Source organism: Electrophorus electricus, chromosome 2, assembly GCF_013358815.1.
Source record: "Electrophorus electricus isolate fEleEle1 chromosome 2, fEleEle1.pri, whole genome shotgun sequence".
NCBI lineage: Eukaryota > Metazoa > Chordata > Actinopteri > Gymnotiformes > Gymnotidae > Electrophorus > Electrophorus electricus.
Genome location: NC_049536.1, coordinates 20,023,257 through 20,049,304, shown reverse-complemented (window position 1 = coordinate 20,049,304; position 26,048 = coordinate 20,023,257). Strand labels below are relative to the sequence as shown.

Genomic DNA, 26,048 nt, shown 5'->3' with positions numbered 1-26,048 from the left:
AGTTCCATAAGGAAAAGACCAGAGGTAGCATAACATCATTGATATCCAGCGGTATCACTGGTATTCGTAACTTTCCAAAATTTGCATTTTTTATCATGTTTTTCCTGTGTTGTCGTCTCAAACTGACAAGAACTGTAAAACCTATTTTAAATGAATAGTGCATACTGTACAAGAATTTTCATATTACAATGTGAATACATATAGCTCCAATGCAAGTTATGTCCCACAGTTTTTCTAATACCATACTCTATGGTATGGAAAGTAGGACATGCCAACAATCATTCAAACTTTTATTTATAGTAGACTACTGCTCAATGGAGTCATATAGTTGACATGTAAAGTGACACCTGGTCACTAGACGTGGCCACAGTACAACTCTGACACTGGACCATGGCTGCAGTGACAGTGTTGAACTTGACTTAGCCACACATATTTTACACACTGTCCTCTGCACACACACATAAATATGTACATACAGCCACATGTTTACTCACATACACTCACACTGCTTAAATGGTAAGGAACCTAAGTGCACTTGTTCAAAAATGTGGCAGCCAATGTTGAGTCCGAGCTCTAAAATTATTTTTTAATTCCCTATTTTTACACTTCATGCAGACCTCACATATATTTTTAAGATACTCAGGATGTTGCTCCAGCTACTGGTCACTATGTTCTGAAGCATTTATGTATTTGTTCCCTTTACTGCTTTATATGTGGATGTGGTTCATTCTAAATGTAGACCTGTTAACATAATACAACTGATGAAAATTCATGAGCAGCCTTTTACCATGCAAGCAGATGTCAAAGACTGTTTATTTATTTATTGAACAATAATGCAAATATATTTTAAATGCAAAACAATTTACAGTGGTAATATTAAAAGACAGATTTCCACAGCTGCCTTCAGGAGTGAACTACATTCTACATCACAGTACATTTAAAGATTCTAAGCAATGTCTAGAGTGTAAGGATCTGATTAAATATGTTGAAGAAGCAAATATCTCAGTTGGTGGGTTTCTATAAACAGAAATAAAACTACTTTGTCATAATTACATAAATACATTAATTTTCAAGACCTTCCAGTCCTAATTCTGTAGTAAAAAAAAACAACAACAAAAAACAAAACAAAACAAAGAAACAACAAACAATGATTCTTTGTCATATGATTTATAGGATTGTGTCAGTTCATGTAAAGCTACTAGAAATGTACTTCAAATGTAATAAAATACTCTATTGATTAGAGCTAAAGCTCCTATTTAACTACACATTACGCATACGCTTTGAAAAAGGTCCACAAAAGCGCTAAAATTCGAACTTCCTTTGCGCAGAGAATGGCGTGCATCTGGCGAATCCATTAGTGAACTCGCAATATGCATTTAATTACCTCGCGTTTGGTATGACAAACTTTATATAATAATATAAGTAATTTTAAGTAAATTATATTTAAACCTACTTTTATTTCAAACTAACTTCAGCTCCCGTGCAGTTTACACGCGCACACCAAATGATTGGCATGCACTTTGGAGCAGAGCGCTTTACGAGGTTGGAGTATACGTGACTCTAACGTTACAAAGTCATTTTCGCCACAAACAGTGGCCTGGGAATTACAAAGCGCGTGGTACCCTAATCACTTTCCTCTCCTCCTTTTTGAAGAAGCAATTTGTTATTACGTCAGACTCCGGAGAAAATTGCATGGCAAGCAAATAAACTGCGAAGGATCTATTCACAGGCGTTGCTCCCACACCGGTGTACGACTGCTCACTCCTCCGCGATCAATGCTATAAATTAAACTAAATATATGCTGCTAAGAGCATGCGGTAAATCAGCTTCTTTTTTTCATTATCCGGCTTGGGATAACCTGACAGTGATCTTCACATGGCAGCTCATTTGTGGACAAGATAGGTTGCAAGAAAGGACAGGCAAGTTCAGAATAAATACAAATATCAGCCTCTTTCTGTCATAGTCATTGCAATGACATGATGAAGCATCTACAAATTTATGTAAACATTTTATCTTCACTTTTGACTAGTTTCTTGCTCTTTTGAAAACAACATGCCTCAAACTCGAAATAGAAACTCAAGTCCAATCCCAGAGGTACCGTGGGATACGGGTTTGAAAGAAATGGACGAAACCTGGAAAGGAGCTATGCGTGTTTGGGAGTAGCTGCCTTCTTTGTTATGACCATTGGGATCATCTATTGGCAAGTTGTTGATCAACCCAACAAGAACTGGATCCTGAAGGGCAGTTTTAGTGGACTGGTTTGGGAGCGAAGGACGCACTCTCTGGTCATACAGACAGTCGCAGAAGACAAGACGTTCGTGGAAATTGACGTAGGGAATATTGGGAGTCCTGATACAGAGGTTCCGTTCGTGCGAAACTTGTGTTGGCTCAATAAAACCGAATTCTGCTATACATGGGACTCATTTGCGGAGGTGAAGATCTCGCTGGAAACGTCTGACGAATCAGAGACAGAATGCTATAGTATGACCTGGACCCCAGTTCATTGTAATTTAAAACTGAAGGTAAAATAATTTGTAATACATTATCATTAGTCGTCATCTTTACTATCCTTTCATCAATTAATTAATTCAATGGTTAATTTATATTTGTTTATTATATGGCTATGAACACAAAACTTCTCTACTTAGTCTGAGCACTTAATTGAACAGTGCAGGTTTGTATATTGCACATACATGCATATATACATATATATTTAGGTTATAGTCATTTTAATACTATAGGTTATTGAAGATAAACAATAGAATTAATCCTAATATAGTGCACAGTTGACTGTGCATGCATACAGATTGCTGGTTTAGACACAAGCAATAGTTCATATCAGATTTTACAAGTTCATATGTGCAAACCTCTTTTTGCTTTGCAAAGACTAAGTCCTAAAGCAATTGAGAAGTTTTTGGTGATTAATCCCATCACTTTGTACATTCCATACATCACTAATTCCCTGTCATGTGCTAACCTAAAATCCAGACTCAAACTCCACATGAGTCTGTTAGGCATGCTGGGTACTGTCAAAGCCTGTTGCCTCTGTAGATGATACCGCCACAGATTTTTACACATCCTGTTGATTGGAAACAAAGTCTAGTTAGAATATTAAGAATATGAGTATTAAAGAGAGTATCAATAAATATAATGTGTTTTTATAGTTGATTTGCAAAAAAAAAAAGATGTTATTCATTGTGTTACTGTGGCCGGAAAAAGCACAATGGACATTATAAAATCAACATGCGATCCCATTTGACAAAAAATATACAGAAACTAGAACAGATTTTTAAAAATCCTTCAACATATTAGCTCTTCTCTCTACCAATAAGGTTACAAAACCCTGACAAAACCATTAGTAAGTTATATATATATATATATATATATATAATATATATATATATATATATATATATGTGTGTATAAAAGAAGAGAACAAATAAAAATGGCACAATTTGAAATGACCAATTTTATTCTATCCCTCTTTCATGTCAGGATTGCTTCTCTATGGTCAACGTGTCATGGTATGGTGGGGCCAGTGTCCATGCACCAAACTGGCCAATAAATGATCTGGATGTTTCCATGCAGTCCTTTACCATCAGTGACCTGCGGGACAACCCCTCAGGCTTTGGATCAGTACTAGAACGTTACTTTCTTGGCTCATCAGGTGAGTTCATGCCAACAAATCTTCCCCTGCCAAAATTGTTGACCTATTCTCATGACTTGTCCTTATGGTTGAATGTGCTCGGCAGTGAGTAAATCAACAACATAAAAATGTGTTTGTATGGTATGTTTTTGTATAATATGGGCATAAGGATTATGGCCTACAACAAAACACTCGAAGCTGTCTCCTGATTACAGAACAAAGCACACTGTCTTTATTTAACCTTTTGGAACCTCTCAACAGTTGTCTTTTGATCCTCTAAAAGCAGGCCAGCAAACAGGCCAGAACTATGGTGATAGTAATTATGTGTGTGGTTATTTCTGGGTGTGAGTTTGATCGGGTGGAAGGATGCCATGCCAATAGATGCAAATGGTTAATGTTATTCATTGGAGGGGTCATCATAGAGGCCCCTGGGACTCCAGAGCACTGAGCCTGCTATGAAAGGCATTTGTGCTTGAGCAGCTGAGCACCAAACCTTAAATGCATATATGCACTTTCTCACACAATGTAGACATACACTTCCCCGAAACACTACTCAGTAATTAAGTTTATGTATGGTAGAAAACTAATGAGACCTTTAAATAGCATGTAAACAGTGTGCCTGTGCAGTGGTGTGTGTGTGTGTGTGTGTGTGTGTGTGTGTGTGTGTGTGTGTGTGTGTGTGTGTGTGTGTGTGTGTGTGTGTGTGTGTTTGAATCCATTCACTTGTCCAAGTGTGTATTTAGACAAACTGAGCAAGTGGGAATCTATGCTCCAGAAAGCTGAACAGAATTAAATTAAAAGTAAATGGCATGACATCAGCTACAGGACATAATTATCAGCATGTGACTCAAACAAAGGTCTGTTATTATTTCCTAGAGAGTACTGTTTGCATGGGCTTTCAGGTGTTATGTTATAGTGTGTTGAGTTAAGCTGAAATAGTTGCATGATTTGAATCCTTTCTCCACCCTCCTAAAGGACTGCCATTATTAGGAAGACATGTTTCTCTTTAACTGCCCAACTTTTTAAGAGAAAAAAATGTTGAGCACCTGGCCAAAGTAGTTGGCTAAGTATATACAGGCAGATAAAAGCTTCATATAGTATATAGCAAGGGTGTTTAAGTTGAGTCCTGAAGGGCCGTAGTCCTGCAACGTCCTCAAAACCTGGCACTTGATTGATGAGTTAAATCAGGCGTGTTTAACTAATATTAGTTAATGTAGCACTGTGTCAAACTCTATTCCAAGAGGGCCAGACACCAGTGTGGTTTGGTGAGTGCATACATAAACGCACCTGATTCAACTCATCCCTCCAGGACCGGACTTGGACACCCCTTGTATATAGCATGGCTCTCAATTGGACAATGATACTTTTGTTTTTGTTGTATTGACATTTAATGAAACAATGCTTGTGAAGCTAATCTGCATACCATCAGCTTTTATTTGAGCATATGTCTGGCCATGTTGTGTGAACCATGTAAGAACTATATCCCTTTATATATAAGGTGTTCCCAATTTCATCCAACCAAATGTAACTGACCGGTTAAGCATAATTTGCCTTCTTCTGCAGTCTTATAAAAACATAATTACATTCCAGTTCCCACTGTACTGCAGTGCTGTTTTCTGCCACTGTGCAGTGCCCATGCTGGCCAGGTGAGCATAGGTTACTGCATGTCTCCATCGGTTCCATAGCAATTCACCAGAAAGTATGGAGTTTCAATGTATGCAGATGACCAGACTATGCTCCATGTATCCAATCAGCACTTTTTTAGGCACTCCTGAACCAACCCATAGGAATCACTATTGCAGCAAATGGGAGGACAATTCCCCATGCTGGCTTCTGACCCGTTCGCAGTGCCCAATTGCTTCCAGTGGGTGCCTGGCCAAACTGGATGCACTCCTTTTAGAAGGCAAACTTGGGTCTCTCTGGTGGTGTCAAACATCTGCTGCACCATCTGAATGCCCCCGCCCAATATCTTTACACTGAGCCATAGACATCCCCAGACACTTAGTAGCTTTCCTACTCTGTTAGGTCAGTAATGTAGCCATTTTCAGTTCAAGCTTATTTTGGGCAATTTTTGTCTTCAGTCTTGTCTTCAAGTATCGTTAAGAATATTGAACTTTGCCTAAGAAAAATAAAAAATAGTTTCTTAAGCAGTATGGTTTGGTTCCTTGTCCTTCTGAAAGGTGAGGAATTTGGGAGGATTTGAGCAATTTGGAAGCTTGTATGCACTTAAAACTTAATCATACTGGTGCTGTTAGCAACTGCATTATTTATAAAGTCAAGCAAGCCAATTTGACTTATAGATGCCCTTACACATGCCCATGCTGAGAATTATTTGTAGAGGAGCTGCTGTGCTTTAAATCAAAATTTGTTGTACACTTAGTCCATGTAAAGCAATGATAGGACAGTGAGATTAAATATTTAGTATATTACTGGCAACATCTGCTTCCTGTATTTTACTGCAACTGCCTCACCTTTAAATATTCTCTAATTTACATTTACAGCATTTGACTCTTATCCAGATCTGAGATTGGTTTCATGGTTTACAGAACATGCATACCTCCTGGGTGTATTTAAAGCCAGGAAATTACAGTAAACTAATGCAGTTCTCAAACTATTACCTAGGTGCAATAACAGCATGTGACACTATTAAAAAAGTGACTAAGCTGCAAATCCTCAAAACCTATTGGGAATCTCAGCCCCTTCAGCAGCTTAAGTTAAATAGTTCAACATCTTTTACAACTAAAGTTTTCCCAAAATGCATCACTTTTAATAAATATTTACACATTAGGTTACTGTTATATTTAATTGCATTTCTAAAGCCATTTTTACACGTGTCTCATCATGCTGTAAACCATTTTAACAGTGTTATACTGTTCATAATGCATTGAATTATATGATCAGAGCATGTTTACAATAGTGTTAATTTCATGTTAACTTCACAGACACTGTTTAATTTCAAATCCAATTGGCTGGAATCCAGAGCCCAAACAACAAAATCTATCCATGTATAATACTGTATAAAGTAGCATAACAATGACTGCTGTGTTGTCAGAGATTTAGAAGGCTAACTGACAGCTTCCTGAGAATTCTGCTCAGACTGTTTTGGTCAGTTTGGAATAAACGTTCAGCGCTGGCCCAAGCAGCCCTATTTGCTTAAGGACAGTAAATATAATATTGTTTCATACCATATATTATCTATTAAACTGTAGAACTGTCAGTAAATAAATCTATTTCCTTTGATTATTGTTCACTGCTATGCTTTTTTCTACATTTTTGGAGTTTGTTAATAGTGTCAAAAGGAAGTGTTTAAGGAAATTTGACACATACTTCACATAATTCTATTACATGTTTATATTCTGCTATATTAATTCTTGCCGAACACTAAGTGTGCCATAGAATACACAGGGTACACTGAGAATACATGGTACTGGAGAAAAACATTATTAACTGGGGCTTTAACACTGGGACTGTGCTGTTATCATGACTGTATTAGATGTATTTTCATAGATGTTTCATGTGTTTATATTTCATTTAGCTAACCCCGGTAACCTTTTGTTCTACAGCAAGTATCATTTCATTACTTTTATTTTCCCCAATATAGGCTACTGGAGGCTCACAAAGAAACCTCTACTAAATAATATTTTGATCCTTTGGCATACTTTGAAGTTTCCACAGTGTATGACAACATATTAGACTTGGGGAACAGAAGGTTCATGACTTACACTTATAAGTGATGGTGTACAGGGTCCACTAAGTAGTGCACCTGTCACTAAACCGGCCAGTCCAGAAGAAAGAGTGTGGTCATATTGTAGCTTTTGTTTTCATGCTATCTCAAACCTAGGAATGAGATAGGATAAAGTTATCCACTATGGCAGAATCTAAGAACTAATTTTTGCAGAGGTCTGCAAAAATTCTTTATAGCTGCTCTAAGACCATTTTTAATAGAAACATTTGAGCATTTACAGTCAAGGTTTGTTAGGGAGGATCAAGTTGAATTCAGCATAATTGTAATAGCCAATAATCTAACTGCCAATGGTTTGAGTGCTGCAACATGAGGAGGCAGGTCGGAAAAGTTTAAATTATTGTATATTGTAAATTATTGACCTGTGCATGGATTATCCAGAACGTGGTAAACAGATTCAATACAGCATAGAAATGTGACCCAAATTTCTTCTGTGCGCAAGATGCACAGACCTCTCTCAAACGTATACATTTATTAATGTAAGACACGAATAATAAGCAATAAACAAGAAGGCAGTCACACTGAACACAGTCAACAATAGACTCCCACTGCATGTGACGGGCCGTACCACGTGATCAGTGGGAAGGGGAGCATACCGTGGCATCTTGCCAAATTTCATAATCACTGATTCTATTCATCTCCACTCTCTGGCTTGTTGTGAGACTAAGTCCAGCATAACCGCAATCTTTTATCTCTTAACAGAGCTTTAGCAACCAGTCTTCAAAAAAAATTGCTCATTTAAAATTATTAATAATCTAATTCTTTTAAAAGCTCTTTCATATCTGTAATGCCTTTCTAAGTTTTTACTTTTGTTGAATTACAGGTGTGGTAGATTCCCCAAGCCAAACTTCTACTCTCCCAGTTCATTCAGTACCCAGAACGTTCAAAGGCATCCTAACACATTTAACCTACATTAACCACATCTTCATTACTCCCTTACATGTACTTGGGTCTTAAGCAAGTGTGTGAATATATACATGAAAAGAGCCCAGGTGATAGACACATTTAATTCCCCCTCTCATCCCAGAAAAGATCTTCAGTGGTGTACTTTTGACCTTGCACAGCATAAGATTATGGAATGTTTCAATCCAGTTTTAATGGTTTCCATGTGGCCGAACTGCTTACATAATAAATGTTAAGCATAAAGTAGGGGTTACTGTATCAGGCTCATTTAGCAATTTCTTAATTGATTATTTCACTCTTGTAAAGGGTCCTCTGTAAGGTTGTATGTTTCTTAGGGAAAAGAGAAAGGAAAATAAGCATTTTTCTTTCCATTAAAACTCTGGAAAAATATTTCAGCAAAGCTGGTAGCATTTACTGTAGGGAATTGTACTAAAAATAAGAGGCTGCTCACTTAGAAAACCACCTTGGTCATAACTCAAACTAAAAGTCTCTTAAATTTTGCCAAATGGCAGTTATTGATTCTCTACTCTGCAGATTCCTCTGTGTTATATGCTCTGAGAGAAGGGGCCTCATAGGTAAAATCTTTCTGACTCAGGGCTGATTGATATCAAAAATAGAACCATGTGCAGATCTACACAACTTTACATGCCTATATTTTGTATCCCTTAGTTTTCCATTTGATCTTTTTTCCACTTATTTTTTTCTTAAACCCAAATAATTTTTATGGCCTAAAATGTATCAGGCAAACTCTTAAGGTATTTTAAGGCTTTCAGACCTTCTAATGACTGACAATTCGATCACATACAAAATGGGGGTGGGGGGTAAAAATGATTTAAAAACAATATACAACGACCCATACAGTAATAACTTTATATCGAAATATAAACATATAAATTTCTTGATTAATTTTCTGCAGTGTGTTTTCTAATTTGTTGTTTTGATGTAATACATGACTCATTTACTTCATGAGATCAGCTTGGGCTTAGTTTGATGCTCTTTCTGTCAATGAGAAACAGCTGCAAAGGTGATCATAGAATTTTCTGACATTATTCTGATCACATTGTGGTCCCCGTGGGTACAAATCCTTTTTTTTTTTTGTACAAAAATGGGTACTTCCATTTGAAAACCTATAAGAACTAATTAATTTTATTTGGTTACTGAAGTTAAGCTTAGTGTTAGTGTTAGTGTTAGGATTAGGGTTAGGGTTAGGGTTAGTGTTAGGGTTAGGTTAGGGTTAGGTTAGGGTTAGTGTTAGGGTTAGGGTTAGAGTTAGTGTTAGGGTAGGGTTAGTGTTAGTGTTAGTGTTAGGGTTAGGTTAGGTTAGGGTTAGGGTTAGTGTTAGGGTTAGGGTTAGTGTTAGTGTTAGGGTTATGGTTAGGGTTAGGTTAGGGTTAGTGTTAGGGTTAGGTTAGGTTAGGTTAGGGTTAGGGTTAGGGTTAGTGTTAGGGTTAGGGTTAGTGTTAGTGTTAGGGTTATGGTTAGGGTTAGGGTAGGGTTAGTGTTAGGGTTAGGGTTAGGTTAGGTTAGGGTTAGGGTTAGGGTTAGGGTTAGGGTTAGTGTTAGGGTTAGGGTTAGTGTTAGTGTTAGGGTTATGGTTAGGGTTAGGTTAGGGTTAGTGTTAGGGTTAGGGTTAGGGTTAGGTTAGGGTTAGTGTTATGGTTAGGGTTAGTGTTATGGTTAGGGTTAGTGTTAGTGTTAGGGTTATGGTTAGGGTTAGTGTTAGGGTTAGGGTAGGGTTAGTGTTAGTGTTAGTGTTAGTGTTAGGTTAGGTTAGGGTTAGGGTTAATGTTAGGGTTAGGGTTAGTGTTAGTGTTAGGGTTATGGTTAGGGTTAGGTTAGGGTTAGGGTTAGGGTTAGGGTTAGGGTTAGGTTAGGGTTAGGGTTAGTGTTAGTGTTAGGGTTATGGTTATGGTTAGGGTTAGGTTAGGGTTAGTGTTAGGGTTAGGGTTATGGTTAGTGTTAGTGTTAGGGTTATGGTTAGGGTTAGGGTTATGGTTAGGGTTAGGTTAGGGTTAGTGTTAGTGTTAGGGTTATGGTTAGGGTTAGGTTAGGGTTAGTGTTAGGGTTAGGGTTAGAGTTATGGTTAGGGTTAGGTTAGGGTTAGTGTTAGGGTTAGGGTTAGGGTTAGTGTTAGTGTTAGTGTTAGGGTTAGGTTAGGTTAGGTTAGTGTTAGGGTTATGGTTAGGGTTAGGTTAGGGTTAGTGTTAGGGTTAGGGTTAATGCTCTTTCTGTCAATGAGAAACAGCTGCAAAGGTGATCATAGAATTTTCTTGCTTTGAGTGGGAGAGAAACTGCTGCATGGAAGAAGAAACTTCATACCAGTCACAAGCTTATTGTGTTTTTTTTTTTTACAGAGTTTTGAGTTGAGAGTTAGACGATTGGCTGTGTGTGTGTGTGTGTGTGTGTGTGTGTGTGTGTGTGTGTGTGTATGTTTATATATCTCCATGGGGAGTAAAGGGATAGTAACATCTGATCTAACATTATTCTGACCACATTGTGGTCCCTGTGGGTACAAATGCTTTTTTGTACAAAAATGGGTACTTCCATTTGAAAACCTAAAAGAACTAATGAATTTTATTTGGTTACTGAAGTTAAGCTTAGTGTTAGGGTTAGGGTTAGTGTTAGTGTTAGTGTTAGGGTTAGGGTTAGGGTTAGGCTTAGGGTTAGGGTTAGGGGTAGGGGTAGGGGTAGGGGTAGGGGTAGGGTTAGTGTTAGAGTTAGTGTTAGGGTTAGGGTTAGTGTTAGTGTTAGGGTTAGGTGTACATGTAGTATTAATTAGTTACAGTAATCATCATGTCAATTGAAGATCCCTACAAAGATAGTAAACAAGACTGTGTGTGTGTGTGTGTGTGTGTGTGTGTGTGTGTGTGTGTGTGTGTGTGTGTGTGTGTGTGTGTGTACGAGAGACTACTCGGACATGGTGGAGAAATCTGAGAGGCAGTAGGAATTCCTGGGAGGGCAGCCACATCTGTGGACACAATTATCTGGTTCACATCATTTCATATGGGCAGGGATACTCCATCCAAAATGTCTGAGGAAGCCTTTAACACGCTCTTCTGAAACGTCTGCTCTTTTTAGACCAAGATTATGTCTATAAAAATTACCTGCTGACTGCAGTAACCTTGGTACCATCCTTATATGAAGTACTCATAGCCTATGTGTAGGTATGCCTGCACTGCTCTATTTAAGATGTTCCAAGGTTATGTTTTACTTGCAATAGCCCGCAATGTGTAATATTCTGATACAGTAACATATTGGTACATCTAAGATTACATACTGTTGTAATGGAAAAAGAGCCAGAGAGTGCCAATTCTGCTGAAGGAATATCTCTTTTACTGCAATATTAAGTCTTCAGAAAGACTCAGTACACAGAAAAATAACAGAAAAGGAATTATAAAATAGGGAAAAGTAAAACATAAGCAGGGTAGAACCTTTTCAACACCTTATTTAAACTGACTATTTTAGTTTGATTGAAGGTGCTGTCATTGATTAAACCCCCCAAAAACTCATCTCTGTTTATCAAAATTACATATCTCAAAGTTATTTCCAAGAAAACAATCTCCCAATACCCTAAAAGTGGTTTAGATGTAACTTTTATGCCTTTGCCTTCAATCAGTACATGCAGATCTATGTATAAACAAATAGTCTCCACCTCTGTCTGCACCCACATCTCATCTGCATCTCACGTTTACCTGCTCACCTTCAACTCTGCTCATAAAACACAAAACTCTGCTTGTTTTCTGTTAGCTACTTTATGCTACACACTGGCAAGTGCTAATATTAATGTATTGCGGCCATGCGTGTTCAAACCAGAAAATGACTCAGAAGAAGAGTGAATTATAACAGGTTGCCCACAAGTCTATGTATCAGAATGGTAGGGTAATTTATGTACTTATCACCCTCTGTGTTAGAACATAAAGGTAACATGATTCTTAGGATGGACTGCATTATCAAACAAGATATGTGTTGCTAATGTTAGACAACTTTAGTCTTTAGTCCAGCTCTGACAAATTAGCTAACTAACTAGCTAGCTATTTAAAGACGTTTACTCTAAATGCACAAAAAAGAGAATGGTATTATCCTTATATATGCATTTACCCTGAACTATAGAATTAGTAGTCAGTAGTCATGTAGTTTCCTGTCAGAATTACCCTAATGAATATAGCCATCATCTAAATTAGCATCATATAATTTATCTGTCTGGCAAACTATTTTGAGTAATGTTTGCTCAGTCTTTATTTGTCAACATCCCCAATATATAAAGTATCCTGTCAGCATTCGACATGAATTATCATGTAATTTGGCAGGCTCATGTTGTCTAACATTAGTCAGAAACTGGCTACGTATAAAACACAAGACCATACTTCCTGTGTCTCCAGGATAAACTGACGGAACAGGGTCTGGCTTTAACAAAAGTTGTTTTTTGTTTGTTTGTTTGTTTTTTAATTAAATCCTCTGTAAAATGGATACTTCAAACCAGGAGTTTCTCTGGATGTTTGGCTGGGACAGTCCAATTTTTACCAAATAAACTGCAGTCATTTCTCTCTAATTATCAGATACTTTGAAAATGCATGAATACATTTTCTCCTTTTGCTGCTTGCAACCAAAAAGAGAACACATCTCTACCATTGCTCTGAAAATAGTGAAAATAGTGAATTTAGCCATAGCTAGCCAAGTACAATACTACACCTGGCTTTTCCTCTGATACCCTTCATTTGACGATAGCATTATATTAATGATATGAAAATCCCCGTCCGCCATGTTGACGGGACTGGTTCCTTAAGTTTGGGATGCACGAAACCCTGGCTGTCTGAATTTGTGGTTTTGAGAATGTCATTGGTCCACCGCAGTTCCAATGCCAAAATGCTCATCCATGTCATTGACTGTTAATTTTGCTCATGAATTCTCTTCTAGCATATAAAAAACCCACATAGACACGTTAACAAAGTTAAAAACACAGTCCAACTATTTATTGACATAAGCCAACTATTAAACAAAAACATTAAAATAATACATTTAAACTAAATAGGCCATCACCATGTGACTGCCATCTTCTCTTTGGCACCTAGAATGAGTGCTCTTTGCCAATACCCACTCCCCAGTGCCAGAAACGTGAACCAGGCAGAGCCGACGAGCTGATCCAAGGAGTCACTGATGTGTGGGAGTGAGTACGCCTCAGGCTTTGTAACGATGTTGAGCCACTGATAGTTCATGCACAAACTCCATCCTTCTCTGCACCAGGATGAGCATCATTGCCAAGGAGTTGTTTGATGGTTCAATGATTCCTGTATCCCCATCTCCTAAACTTTCTGCTCCATGGCCTCTTTTTTAGCCAATATGAATGGCTAAAATAGGTGTGAGAAAGAATTCGTGCAATCAGCTCAGACCCTCCACCTTGACCATATGCCATTTCCTCCTCTAATGTCCACTCAAGCTGCAGGTGATGGCCTTTAGTTGGATAGTCATTACATCAAAATCATCGGTTGTGCCATTATAGGTGTGAAAGTGCACACCCAGTCATAGCAGCTACACGAACAAGTCAGCGTCATTAAAGGCAGTGAGCTTTTTCCCGGTTATTCTGCACTCAGCTAATCTTTCTAGCTGTGGTATCCGGAAGCTGCCACCTGACCGATGACTCTGCTGGCATTTGCTCCAAATGCTGCTGGAAGGCCATGGTCAATGCCTTTAGGTAGTTCTGTTGTTTCAGCGGCATATCCACAACCACCTGTAGTGCTTTTCCATGCAGCTACAAGAATAGCTGTGTTGCAATGACAGCCACCTTCCAGTCACAATGCCGGACGAAAAACTTCCAGCTGTACAAAGTATGGTTCCAGACAACCTCACCACTGTAGAAGGCAGATGTGTGCTGTCTCTGCTGTTGCCATGGTGCCAGTCAGCACTGAAGTCATGCTCCCTGCTGCTTTACTCTCTCTCCTGGCCACCAGCCAAGTTCTGCCGTTGAGTTTACCACACTGCTTTCTTCAACCTCTTCCCCAGCCAGCCACCTCACTCACTGCTGGCTGAAACCATCCAGCACAATGCTCAATAGAGCAAGAAAAGAACACGATAAAACTGAACCAAGACCTATACAATCCAACAACTTTAAAAAATTACATTTCAACTAGATAAGTCTACAGAGAGGTGCAAGGCATGCTGGGAGACACTATAATGTAGGTTTTCAGAAGCTGTTCTCACAGTGGCTGGCACACAGGGCCCTGCTTTATGGGATCAATTCTAAAGATCAATTCTAAAGATGGGACTAACTGGGGCATTAGTTAACAGAATATAGCACTGTTTGGCAGAGTTGTTCTTCCTATTTTTAAAGATGATTGAATCAGTTTTGCTTTTCATTATCCAACTGAATATGCTTGAATGGACAGTGATGAGTTCCACATTACTCTGAGATGCTTCAAGTATGTGGGCTACAAAAAGTAAGGTCCAAAATACAGTAGGACACACAACTCTCACCCTCAAATAGGGGGAGCTCTAACTCAGCTCCATAACTTAATAATAAGTTTAAGGGTGTGAGGTACTTGACACAGGAAGACAAAAACCCTGCACTCTCAAAATGTGGGGTTTAATTAATGAAACATATGTGTTCGGTCCTACTACAGTAGTCTTGTTTGTGATGTATGAGAAAGTGTTTTTCTTCTTAAATAAAAAAGTGAGGTACCAAACTGCTAAAAGTTTGAAATCATCTGAACTCTCAGAACAGTTTTGATGTCAACATTATACATTTTCATTTGCATGGTTCTTGTAAGGGTCAAAAATTGCCTTTCAGTATAACCCTGGGTGCATAATCAAGATTTATGAGCTGGATATTTATGTTTCATTTGGTCTCTTAAAGGTGTGGCAGTAGTTGTTGACCCACATATCCCATTGCATGTTGGGGTGGAGAAGAAGAAGCAGTTCTGTCTTCAGACAGGACCCAACATGCAGCGAATGCCTCTGCAATACACTGTCTGCGTTGGACAAAATATCAAAGCCATCCACCAAGACTCAATACAACAGCTGTCTGTACCTGCTCGAGAACTGCCCAACATGAATGTCTTACGGTATGGGTTAATCATTATTAAGCAAAAGGGTTAATGATGAATTTCTTCATATTGTACATTTAGTTTCAATAAATCTAGCATAGTTTGTACATGTGTAAGCAATGAATTGTGAATGCCCAAGTGTGTTACTTGTAAACCAGTGACCTTACTTAATAATGTGATCTTTCTATTGTAAAGATTGCCTTTCTGGAAGCTTATGACAAATGTGAACTCAGGCGCAAAGGTTGAGAGGGAGCTGAGAACCTTCTCTAACCAGCTGAAAAGCCACCATCTGGAGGAGGGGGTCATCAGCCTTGATGAACATTCCACATCTCTCCTCTCAAATGTGGTGGGTGACTCTCCTGTTTTTTGGATACTCCCCTCTTTCCATCAGTAATAGTTCAAGGTGGACATTGGTCAGATGTCAGACAATAACCAGTTTTATTCTCTGTGAACCACTTTCAGTAAGACAAAAATCCATAGTGGCTAATCTTTTTTGAAAAAGCTTTGGGTGAAAAGTAGTTGTAAGTATCAAGAAGTAATCCAGATTAACACCAAAAAACAAAAACAAACCAAACACCATACTGCGGGAGAGCCCTTCAGGTTGCACGTCTCCATTTTCATGCTTAACATTGTCAGTGTGTTGGCAGTGTGTTACCCCAAGCTCTGACCCTCCAGGGCCTGGGTCAGCTCTGTGCTCTGACCTTCCAGGGCCTGGGTCAGCTCTGCGCTCTGAGCTGAATAATCTTTGTCTCTCAGCAGGCTTGAGCCTTGCACCTGTTTCAGCAGCCAGGGCCCAAAGGCCTTCAAGTGCTGCCTAGGTGCCACAGCCCTAACAGCTTTGTGTATGGTAACATGCAATAAACTGATCTCATTGTATCACTATTGGATCTTAACTTATTTGGATAACATAAAAGTAACCAATAGTTTGTAATGCAGAGCTTGTTGTCTGACCATATTTAGTACTCCAGATTTTAATCCTTTATTAGTCTTGCCTATAGTTACATTTTGTACTGCAATGAATTGGTTGTGTTTATTGATTTAATCAGATCTGCAATGATTGTACTTTGTTTTTCATTAAACCTAAATCCTAGTTTGACCTTTAAAAAATGTTAAGCCTGCACTTGATCAGCTTACCAGTTGAGCATGAGAAAGGGGGAATGTGCAATCGGCTTGACATTCTGTGCGATCCAAAGTATGTGAAGTTACTGATAATCAGTGCCACTGCCTGGGGCCTGGCAAGAGCCATGGTGCATTGGTAGAAGGGTTTCCCCAAGACTTGGTCAGGTCTGCGCTTAACACACATTAACATTAAAACCACCAGCTGAGTTGTCAACTTGATAACAGTCTGGCTGATGAATGGCTTGGTGATAGTGGCCGTGGACCTGAAGGGTTTTATTTTTCGGAGCGGATCGGTGGCAGCCATGGAGAGGGCAGAGGGTTGTAGGGCCGAGTGCCCAGAGATGGAGAGACACTTTTCAGGTTCACTGAAATGTCAGCAACGAGACACTGGCTTCTACTGAGTTCGCTATGCTGAGGATAGGCCAGGATATGCGTTTGCTTTCTGTATAGCTTCTATGAGAGGTTTCTCTTTTTCATATGGTCATATATCATTTGCATATAAAAATGTGAACTCATCTTAGGCATATGTATAAAAATTGTGTGGTGGCTAAGCCATTGTGGTTATGTGAAGTTCCATCTGAATATTGACACACCAGGTAGTGCTAATTTACACCTCTTCAGCCCCATAACCAAAAACTTTACCCTGAACAATAAGGCAGCTGATGTGATTACTTAGCCAGGTATATCTGAGTAAAACCGTGGAGCGTGTGGGAATAACAGAGTGGGAAGGCGACAAGCCAACAACAACTTCTCCAGTTCAGTTTAATATTACAGTAATGCAGTAAGCTGCTCATATGCCCAGGAGGGGAAGCAGGAGTTCTCTGGATCCTTATTCCAGAAGCACAGCCTGTCACCTCATTGAGGTTATACTTTCTTTCCATGCAGAATTCCATCAGGGAAGATTAGAAGTGGCAACCAGGAGGAGATAAGAGGGAAAAGAGTTGTGGTTCTCCCCTTTCCCGGGAATGAGAAGAATTTTATATATGAAATATTTAAATCAATTTGTAAACCTGCTGTTATAATATTTAGATTTCCACCTCTGAATTGAAGATGTTTTAAAGGACATTTTTAAAATATGTTTTGTCCATTTCATTGGCTCCTCTTTCTCTCTTCTGTTATTCTTATTTGAAAGTCATTGTTGGTTGACATGTTCAGAAAACTATCCTCAGTGAATACAGTGAGATTCATTAATTATCTTCAGTTTGCTTAAAAGGGTTTTGTCTTGGACTTCTTGTAACTGAGTTTTGATCACAGAAAATATGTTTCTTCTTTTTCTATGTAAATCCATAGGTAATGTATATACTTTCCAGCCAGGAGTAGCACAGCATAAGTATAACCATCTAATCACTGAGGAAAGTCTTTCATTATGTGATAGTTTAACAAGATTTCAAGGAATCCACAGGCCTTGTGCAAGATCTTTTTCTTTTTTTTCTAGTTTCCATATTAGCTTAAAATAACAGCCATAAGCAGGATCAATAGCTTGACCTGAAAGGATTCTGGTTATAAACACTTTTGCCAGTGGTCTCCGTTATTGTCCCAATGCCTTCATTTGCATAGAGCACCACAGATCATAGCAAAACTAAGCAGATTGATTGACCTAAGCTTAGACCATTCTTTAATGTTCTGATGCAGTTGTAGATTGGGTTATGGTAAATCCAATAGGAAAGCCCCATTGTTTTTTCCAACAATGATTAAATAATTTCCCAAATATTTGGTAAAATAAAATTCCTAAAGTGTTAACTCTAAATTTTGATGATTATCACTGGTGCCTGGCTGCTTTTTAGAACAGTAGTAGTAAGATAATGTTATACATTAATTGTACAAACTAAGGGAGCAAAAAAATTGCCCCTTAGCAGAACCCCACTTCTGGGTATTAATGTTCCGATCTCAAGTGTCCTTCCACAGCCACTGAGAAAACAGTCACTCAGACAGGCATTAGCCAGCATAAATGCATGGGCATCTGTTGGTTATATGATAGGATTCGATACTGATGTGTGTTAACTTGCTCAGACATCCTGCCACAGGTTATTTGAGCAGCTGAGAGATATGCTGCAAGGGGTGCTTCTCTCATACAAGAACAAAAAAGTAATTTGTATGGTCTGATACAAATTTCACTGCATTACACAACCTCTAATCCTGGCTATTCCTAATTACTTACCTGTCACCCCAGGTACAAGTTAGGCCTTGAATAATAATGCACATCTTAAATAAAGCTGTAATTCTATGTTAACCACAGTGTCACATGTTTACCATAATGCTAACATAATACTTCCTGCCCTAATAGGTTTTAAAGACTGTGAATATTTCCATAACCTTAACTCTTCATGTATCCAAGACCTTACACTGTTTGCGTGAATGAACCAAGATAAATGTATATTTTTAAAAGCAATGTGCAGAGTCAATAGGAGCATATGTCAAAAATCAGTTGTGTGATTGTCGTCTACTTATATCTAGTAACATAATGAAAATCTCATAGTTTTGTATGTTCCATGATTAATCTAATCTAAACTTCCTGAACCTAATAAGCAAAATTAACTGTTTTCTCTAAGCTAGTGTGTACTTGAACAGTGCTGAAAGGACTGCCATTGTCTTCTTTGTTGACTGCAGGACCACGACTACCTCAGTGGCAGGAAAAGGTCTTCTAAGAGAGAGACTAGGGACCTCCCGTTTGTGAAGCATCTGAACATTTCCGTAACCCTGTCCCCATATTTGAGTGTGGACTCACAGCAGTTTCAGTCCTCCATGCAAGATGGAATGCAGCATTACTGGCTCAGTCTGCGCTCTGGCCCACATGCCCATCTGGTACATTTATACCTATCCGCTTATACAGGTTACACCACTGTGCAGTTTAGCCATGAGGATATCGTTTACTTGTTATCTCTTCCTAATTATCTTTCTCCTTCTCTCCATTCAATACAGATACCTCTTTTAACTCACTGGAGAGGAAAGTACTGTGTTAAGTTGAACATCACCAACCCAGAGGCCATGAATTGGTTCTTAGACAAGGTGGATATCCTGCACAATCACCTGGGCATGGAATACATCTTCCTGGAAGGGGGAGAAGGGGACTCCTTTGAGGAGCAGGCCCTGTGGCCCTCTCCTGCTCTGAAAGGAGACGTGTACATTGGACTACTGGCAGGACTTGCTGAGAGGATTGGGGACAATGCCATTATGAGTGTAGGGACAAGGTATTGGCCAGAATTCTTTTTTCTTTTTTTTCCACTGAATCAAAAGTCTCAACTAGATCATTTTTTACATCTAATATCCCTAATGTTTTGGTTATTTTTACTCACCATTTAGAAATAACCTAACTTTACTGGCACTGTTTCTGTTCACCTCAAGAGTCTTAACATCCAAACAGATCATTAACACTCAATAACTCCCTCATCATCATTTTAAAACATATCTCATTTCAACTATATTTGTTGCATTCCCTCTAATGTTTTTCTTTTTGTAGAGGCTCTGTAATCTGTGTGTTATTTTCTGAGTTCAGGTCCAGCCATAAACCTTTGTTCATCCATATGAGTGCACTGCAGCCTGATTGGAGCTATGCTGGCCTCAAGGGCATCATTCCATCCTTGCTGCATCACAGCCTACTGGGCTATAATTTCTTCATTCCTGATGCAGTAGGTAATACATGAGTTAACCCTCCAACCCACTCATACATCTATACTGCTATTACTCCAGTGCTCCACTAATGAGTCAACTTAAAGCTATATACAATGTATAATTTCTTTAGGTGAATGTGATATGCCTTTCCGGCCTTTTCTATTCCATGTATGATTCTTGAAGTAAGTTTGGACTCATAATATGTTTTTTTTTTTTTCTGGGCTGCAGGAGGCTCTCTCTCCACTGACCTAATCAGGGACAAGGAGCTTTTTATTCGTTGGCTCCAGATTGTGGCCTTTCTACCTGTCCTCAATTTTCAGACACCACCATGGGCATCTGGAGAAGATGAGGTGAATAGCTGTCAGTTGTGCATATGAGCTCATTTTACTAGCTAGCTTTTAGTTTATTGCGTTGTAGACATGTGCACCTCATTCTAGAGGATGACTGAATGGTTTTGCTACATCATATTTTCTCTTAATAATAAGCTGTAGTATGCACAGAGGAATTTTTCTTATGGCTTAATGTTTTAGCTGTGAGATAAGAGTCTAGAATGGCCTAGGTAATGCTGACATTTTTTTCATCTGCTATTGATGTTTTGGTTTGTAAAAGATTGGTATTTGTTTATAACAAAAATCTCACTGGTGTTTCAACCAGGAAACACGAAAATATTCAAGCAATTCTGGACAAGTGGCCTCCAGATGGTTAAAATGAGCCAAAAACCTTTGTTGTTTACCAGCTTGGGCTTATATTGAACAATATGAGCTATTTATTTAAAACAGCAAAACATTTAGTTGAAATGCAAAATAAATATTCTGGCTATGTTCCATTATAGTTTTAGTAAATTGTCAATATTTAACTTATTTATTTTCTTTTATATTTAACTAAATGCTAACTAAAATGTGATTCAGTGCTAAGTAGCATATTGTATCACCAGGTCCTTGCATGACAACTCCAAAAGGCTTAGTGGTTTTACAGTTACCTCGGTGCACTGGTCAGCTTGTAGGGCTGATTCACAGAATGCCTCTTTCCCCCTTCATAGCAGCAGAATAAAGTATTCGATCTCTCTGTGTGGGACTGTGAGAACCACATCTCACACAGGGTTAGAAAAATATCTGGCCCTCACAGTTCATCCTGTCCAGTCACACCTATTGGTGTATCTGAGTCTGTGCAATACAGTTCAAGTTTCAGACAAATGTAGAGGATCTTACAGATGACTGTTTTTCTTGGGCTTTAGGGAGCAATTGCTTGGCCTTTCCCCAACAGTAACCTGTGGTTTAAGGGTCCATCTGGTCTACATTAGCTTTCCTTTCAAATTTGTGGTCTTCAGTTTTGACTGTAATGACAGTCATTGTAGCACTCAAGACATGAACTGAAAAATAAATAGTATTTACAGAGGTGATTAAAGGTTTTTATTTAGCTAACTTAGGACAAATAACTATGTTGGGTTTTTTTTTCTGTTGAAAGCAGGAGGATAAGATATAGGTGGACAATGCTTTTAAGTCACATACAGTTTGAAGCATATTATCCTTGTAATAGTTGTTAGTCATATTAACAAGTTTAGCTGCTTCTAAATAATATTGGTCACCTTTATTTTTCTACTCTGTACTCTGTGTAATGAGTTATTGACTTACCTATGTGTGTACGGGCGTGTCCCAGGTGTGGTATTGCGTGTGTGTGTGTGTGTGTGTCTTTGTGTGTCTGTGTGTCTAAAAGTTGTTAGGTGTGGGTGTGTGTCTGGGTGTGAGTGTCTGCGTTTGGGTGTGGGTGGGTGCACATGTCCAACTTCCATTAGAGATCATTAAATCAATGAGCATGATGAGTCTGAATAGAACTATAAGCAGAATGCCCAGAATAACCAGTAAACCACAGGCCTGTTCTTCAATTGGAAATTATATTGAACTTAGGCTGTGATATCAAAATTCATCTCACAAAACATTTTCTTGTCCTTAAAATACATTTTTATTGAATGTGGTCTTATTTTGTTTCCATCACCAGAGTGCTGGGTGGGATGTTAGTTTAAGGATGTGACCCTTCTAGGAATGTTCAAAATGCTCCACACCAGACATACATTTGGATAGTGTCAAACCATAATACAAAAATATTTGCATCCATTTTCCATATTAAATGGAGAAGAACATTACGTTCTTGTTGATGTAAGCCAGTTGGAACAATCTGATGGTTAAAGGTTTTAGGCATATGGAAGCTGATGACTTAAAGCAGCGTGCCTTTGGCATAGAAAATGTTAACTAAATGAGAGGGACAAATGTTTCAAGGTTCATATTTTGTGTCTAATCTTAACTCTTAGATCACTGTAGCAAAACAAAAGGCTGCTCAAAAAAGAGAAGACATCATATTAGTTATGCTGTTCATTTATATATTTACATTATTATTGACATGGATATTCCATACTTGCTGTTATGAGTGCTTCTCTTTTTCTTCATTGTTGCATCCTACCAGAGTACCAAGATTCTGTGCATTTTGACTGATTTCTACAGGTCATGAACCTCACCAGATTCTACATAGATAAGCACCAGAACTTTGTGGTGCCTCTGATAGAGAAATATGCAAAGGAGTGGCAGACCAGCGGAGACCCCATCTACCGCCCTCTGTGGTGGATCAGTCCTGATGACCCGGCCACATTCACCATTAATGATGAGTTTCTCATCGGAGATGAGGTAAGCTTCTGTCTCGCCAGTTACCACCAGCATGACAAAAATATAGTTCGACAGAATAATGGGAACACCATGTTACAATACACCTGACATTACCCCAGAAACCTAAAAATAGAATTGTTCATTTTACAAAGGTCTTTCTTAGGAGATCATGTTAATAATTGGTACTAAATATGAATAAGAATGTCTGGGTTGGTGTCTAACCACTGTTACCCGCGTCGTAGAATGACCCCTTGCTAATTGTTCATGTTTATTTGATTTTTGAATAAAGGATGAATAGCTAATTTTAGCAAATGACAAGCAGTTGTTATGCCATATACCAAAAACACCACTATGGCATTAAGTCATATGTTCTTTCAGGTACTTGTTGCACCAGTGACAGAAAAGGGAGTTTTGCAGAGAGATATTTACCTGCCAAAGAGTGACTTTCCATGGCAGAACACAAACAATGCTGAAGTATTTGATGGAGGAATGCTCCTTGCTAGTTACCCTGTTGGTCTCAGAGAGGTGCCTGTGTTTGTACAAAAGCCCTGATGCAAAGCTTGCTATCACAAAGCTGATTTTTCTAATTTAATTTTCTTTTCTTTTTTTCTTATGTGCCAATCTCGAGTTGCACTTTCCACACAGACTATTTCTGTTTTAAGACAAACTCTTGAGGTTTAGGTACAGGGTCTTGTTCTGCTTATGCACTTTATAAATGAAAAATGATGTTAAATTATAAATATTTTCTTTTTATTTTAATCCACCTGGTTTCATCTCTCTCTGCTGCTTATTTATTTGTGCAATTTCCATATTTTTATTTACAATTTGTTTTCTTAGAGCTGTGGTTTACACTTGATAAATTCTTACAGCCTTAAATGTTAAATGTTTCCTCCTCTCATTAAATGGAGTAAAACATCAAGCTCTTCATTTGTTTAAGAACAATGAATTTTCAAAAGAAGACCAAACAATTAGTGACAATAGACCTTCTGCTAAGGAAAAAGCTGTACACTGACATTAAGCAGAGCAGAAATATTTATGAAACATTTCCCCTAAGTGTCTGAGCAGGCTTTTCACTTTGTTTATTATTTTCCGATTTTTCCTGGTCAGTTTGTTAAGTGACACAACACAAAGATGCCACTTCATTTCTTTAAAAAATGAAACATATGAAAGTGAATAATCAAAAAATCTTTAGTGCAGGATCTGAACCACTGTCAGTGTCAGTAGGGTAAAAGGTGAGCACTTTCCATGCTATGAGATGGTCCATCTTCAGTATCATCAACACTTTACAGTCTTACAAATGTAATTTTTGGTTGTTGTTTTTTCAGATGCCTTTTATGTCATGATGATTGTGCTGTTCACTTGTTCAGGATTGTTTCATTATGCATCCAAAAAGTTGCAACTCTAGTGATCCAATATTATTTTTAACATTTAAATTTAGTAATCTGCACTATATCATATTAATAGATAAAATTAACAGACAACTTTACTGATATTGATTCGTCTTTAGGTACTGCACATCTATGTTCATTAATATAAAACTATTTTATGAATTGAGTAACTTAATCTGATGGATTTAGATGTATGTAATAGGAGTTTCAAATAAGAAATGTAATCAAACTGTGGGTTTTTTTTAAATTCGGAGCTAAGTCTAAGTTATTGATCCACCAGTTATAGAAGTGAACACAGAAATAAAAGAATTTCTGTAGTGCCATATGTCAGATGTACATTTAGGGTATGCTTCAATACTTATTGTCTTCAAACTTCTGCACACTTGATTCATTTGCACACAGATTTTTCGAAGGGATTTGAAGGAGCCCTTAATTTGATCGCTGGTCCTTAAGTCAGAAACCAGAATCACCCAATGTTTCAGTGCTGAGAGAGAGCTTGACCAGTGTGACTGGTACAAGTAGCCTTCTGGGAATCTCTTCTTAATCCAGAGTGAGATTATCAATGTTTACTGTAACTGCATGTCTCTCAGGTCAAAGGTAGCAAATTCATTAAACAAAGTCTTAGTGAGGTCCCATTTGGAACATGATTAAATGTCTTAATCTTTTTTTTATGTGAGCACATAGATTTCAAACAAATCAAACTGTGATGTCTTTATTTAGATCTGTATTTAAACAGCCTTTCTTTTTCTCTCTCTCTCTCTCTCTCTCTCTCTCTCTCTCTCTCTCTCTCTCGCTTAGATTTTATATTGAAAGAGTTTTCCTAATGTTAAGGCTTTCATTTATTCCTTTTGTCTGCTACACGAGTTTTAACTGAGTGTAAGCCCTGTGTTTTCACACAAATCAGGGTTGGCAATGCTTTGAACAAATCAGCAATAACTGCTATGTAGTTTGTTGTGGTCTGTAAAACAGAGAACTAGAATGTAAATTTACAATAAAGTTTACATTTCATACTGTAAAAAAGGCGGTGTCATTCCAGTATGTCACAATTACCAAAAGAGGTATTTAAGAATGTGCACCACCATATAGTACATTAGCGTTTGTATTTTGCGTATATTTGTGTGTGTGTGTGTGTGTGTGTGTGTGTGTGTGTGTGTATGTGAATGTGCATATCTATGCTACAGTCACAGTATCCCAGTCACTATGCTGACAACAAACATCTCTACTAATTCCACTTAAAGCCAATAAAATGTATTTATAGCTACAGTGAGCGTGAGCGTGCAACGGGATTCACGTGGAAACCACAGTGAAGAACCCCTCCCTCACCTTACCTTGGCCCTGTTCCACCAAGGGGTGCACTTTCACTTCTCCACCTAAATAGTATGTACTGCTAGGCTACATTTAGTATGAGCAATATTTGGAATTTCTAAATATGGAAATTGTTGTTTTTTTTCTTTGCAATTGATCATTAAAACCAAGTGAACTTTGCAGAAAAATTAAAAGGACAAAGTACTATAATACTGGGGACTGGTGCAGAACGCATTGCACAATATCATAACTTTTGAAAGACAAATGAAGCATAGTAGTGCTTTCTGTCTGCATGGCAGAAGGCAGGCTGCTGCACTGAAGATGGATTCAGCTGGTGACAAGCCATGGGACCAGCCATTGCTCCCAGGCTACTTTTAGAAAGTGCAAGTCAAGGTGTAACGTTTCACTCTGTGGTAGACTGAATACACTTCCAAGCTTGCCAATCAGAAGGCAATAAAAAAGTCCAGGTGTGAAGCCATTAAGAATTTAAATATTGATTATTAGTCAACAGCAGTATCTCTACTTTAAATATACTGTGAGGCCCTTGTTGAACATGTCATGATATAAGATTCACAGCTCAGAGTGCCTTTGGGGGGCCTGAGGGCACGAGGAATGCGGCCTTGAAATGTAAACCGGCCAGCGGAA

The 26,048-nt window shown here is 38.3% G+C and overlaps 1 protein-coding gene across 1 annotated transcript; it reads left to right on the top strand.

The window, feature by feature from the left end:
• Window positions 1-1,657: 1,657 nt before the first annotated feature.
• Window positions 1,658-25,118, top strand: si:ch211-236l14.4 (SITS-binding protein). Its single transcript, XM_027029201.2, is given in 11 exon segments — window positions 1,658-2,143; window positions 2,146-2,522; window positions 3,496-3,667; window positions 15,139-15,346; window positions 15,524-15,674; window positions 19,055-19,249; window positions 19,367-19,635; window positions 19,941-20,077; window positions 20,285-20,406; window positions 22,552-22,731; window positions 23,089-25,118. Coding segments are annotated over 11 exon segments (2,076 nt in total). The 5' UTR covers window positions 1,658-2,052; the 3' UTR covers window positions 23,263-25,118.
• The last annotated feature ends 930 nt before the right edge of the window (window positions 25,119-26,048 follow it).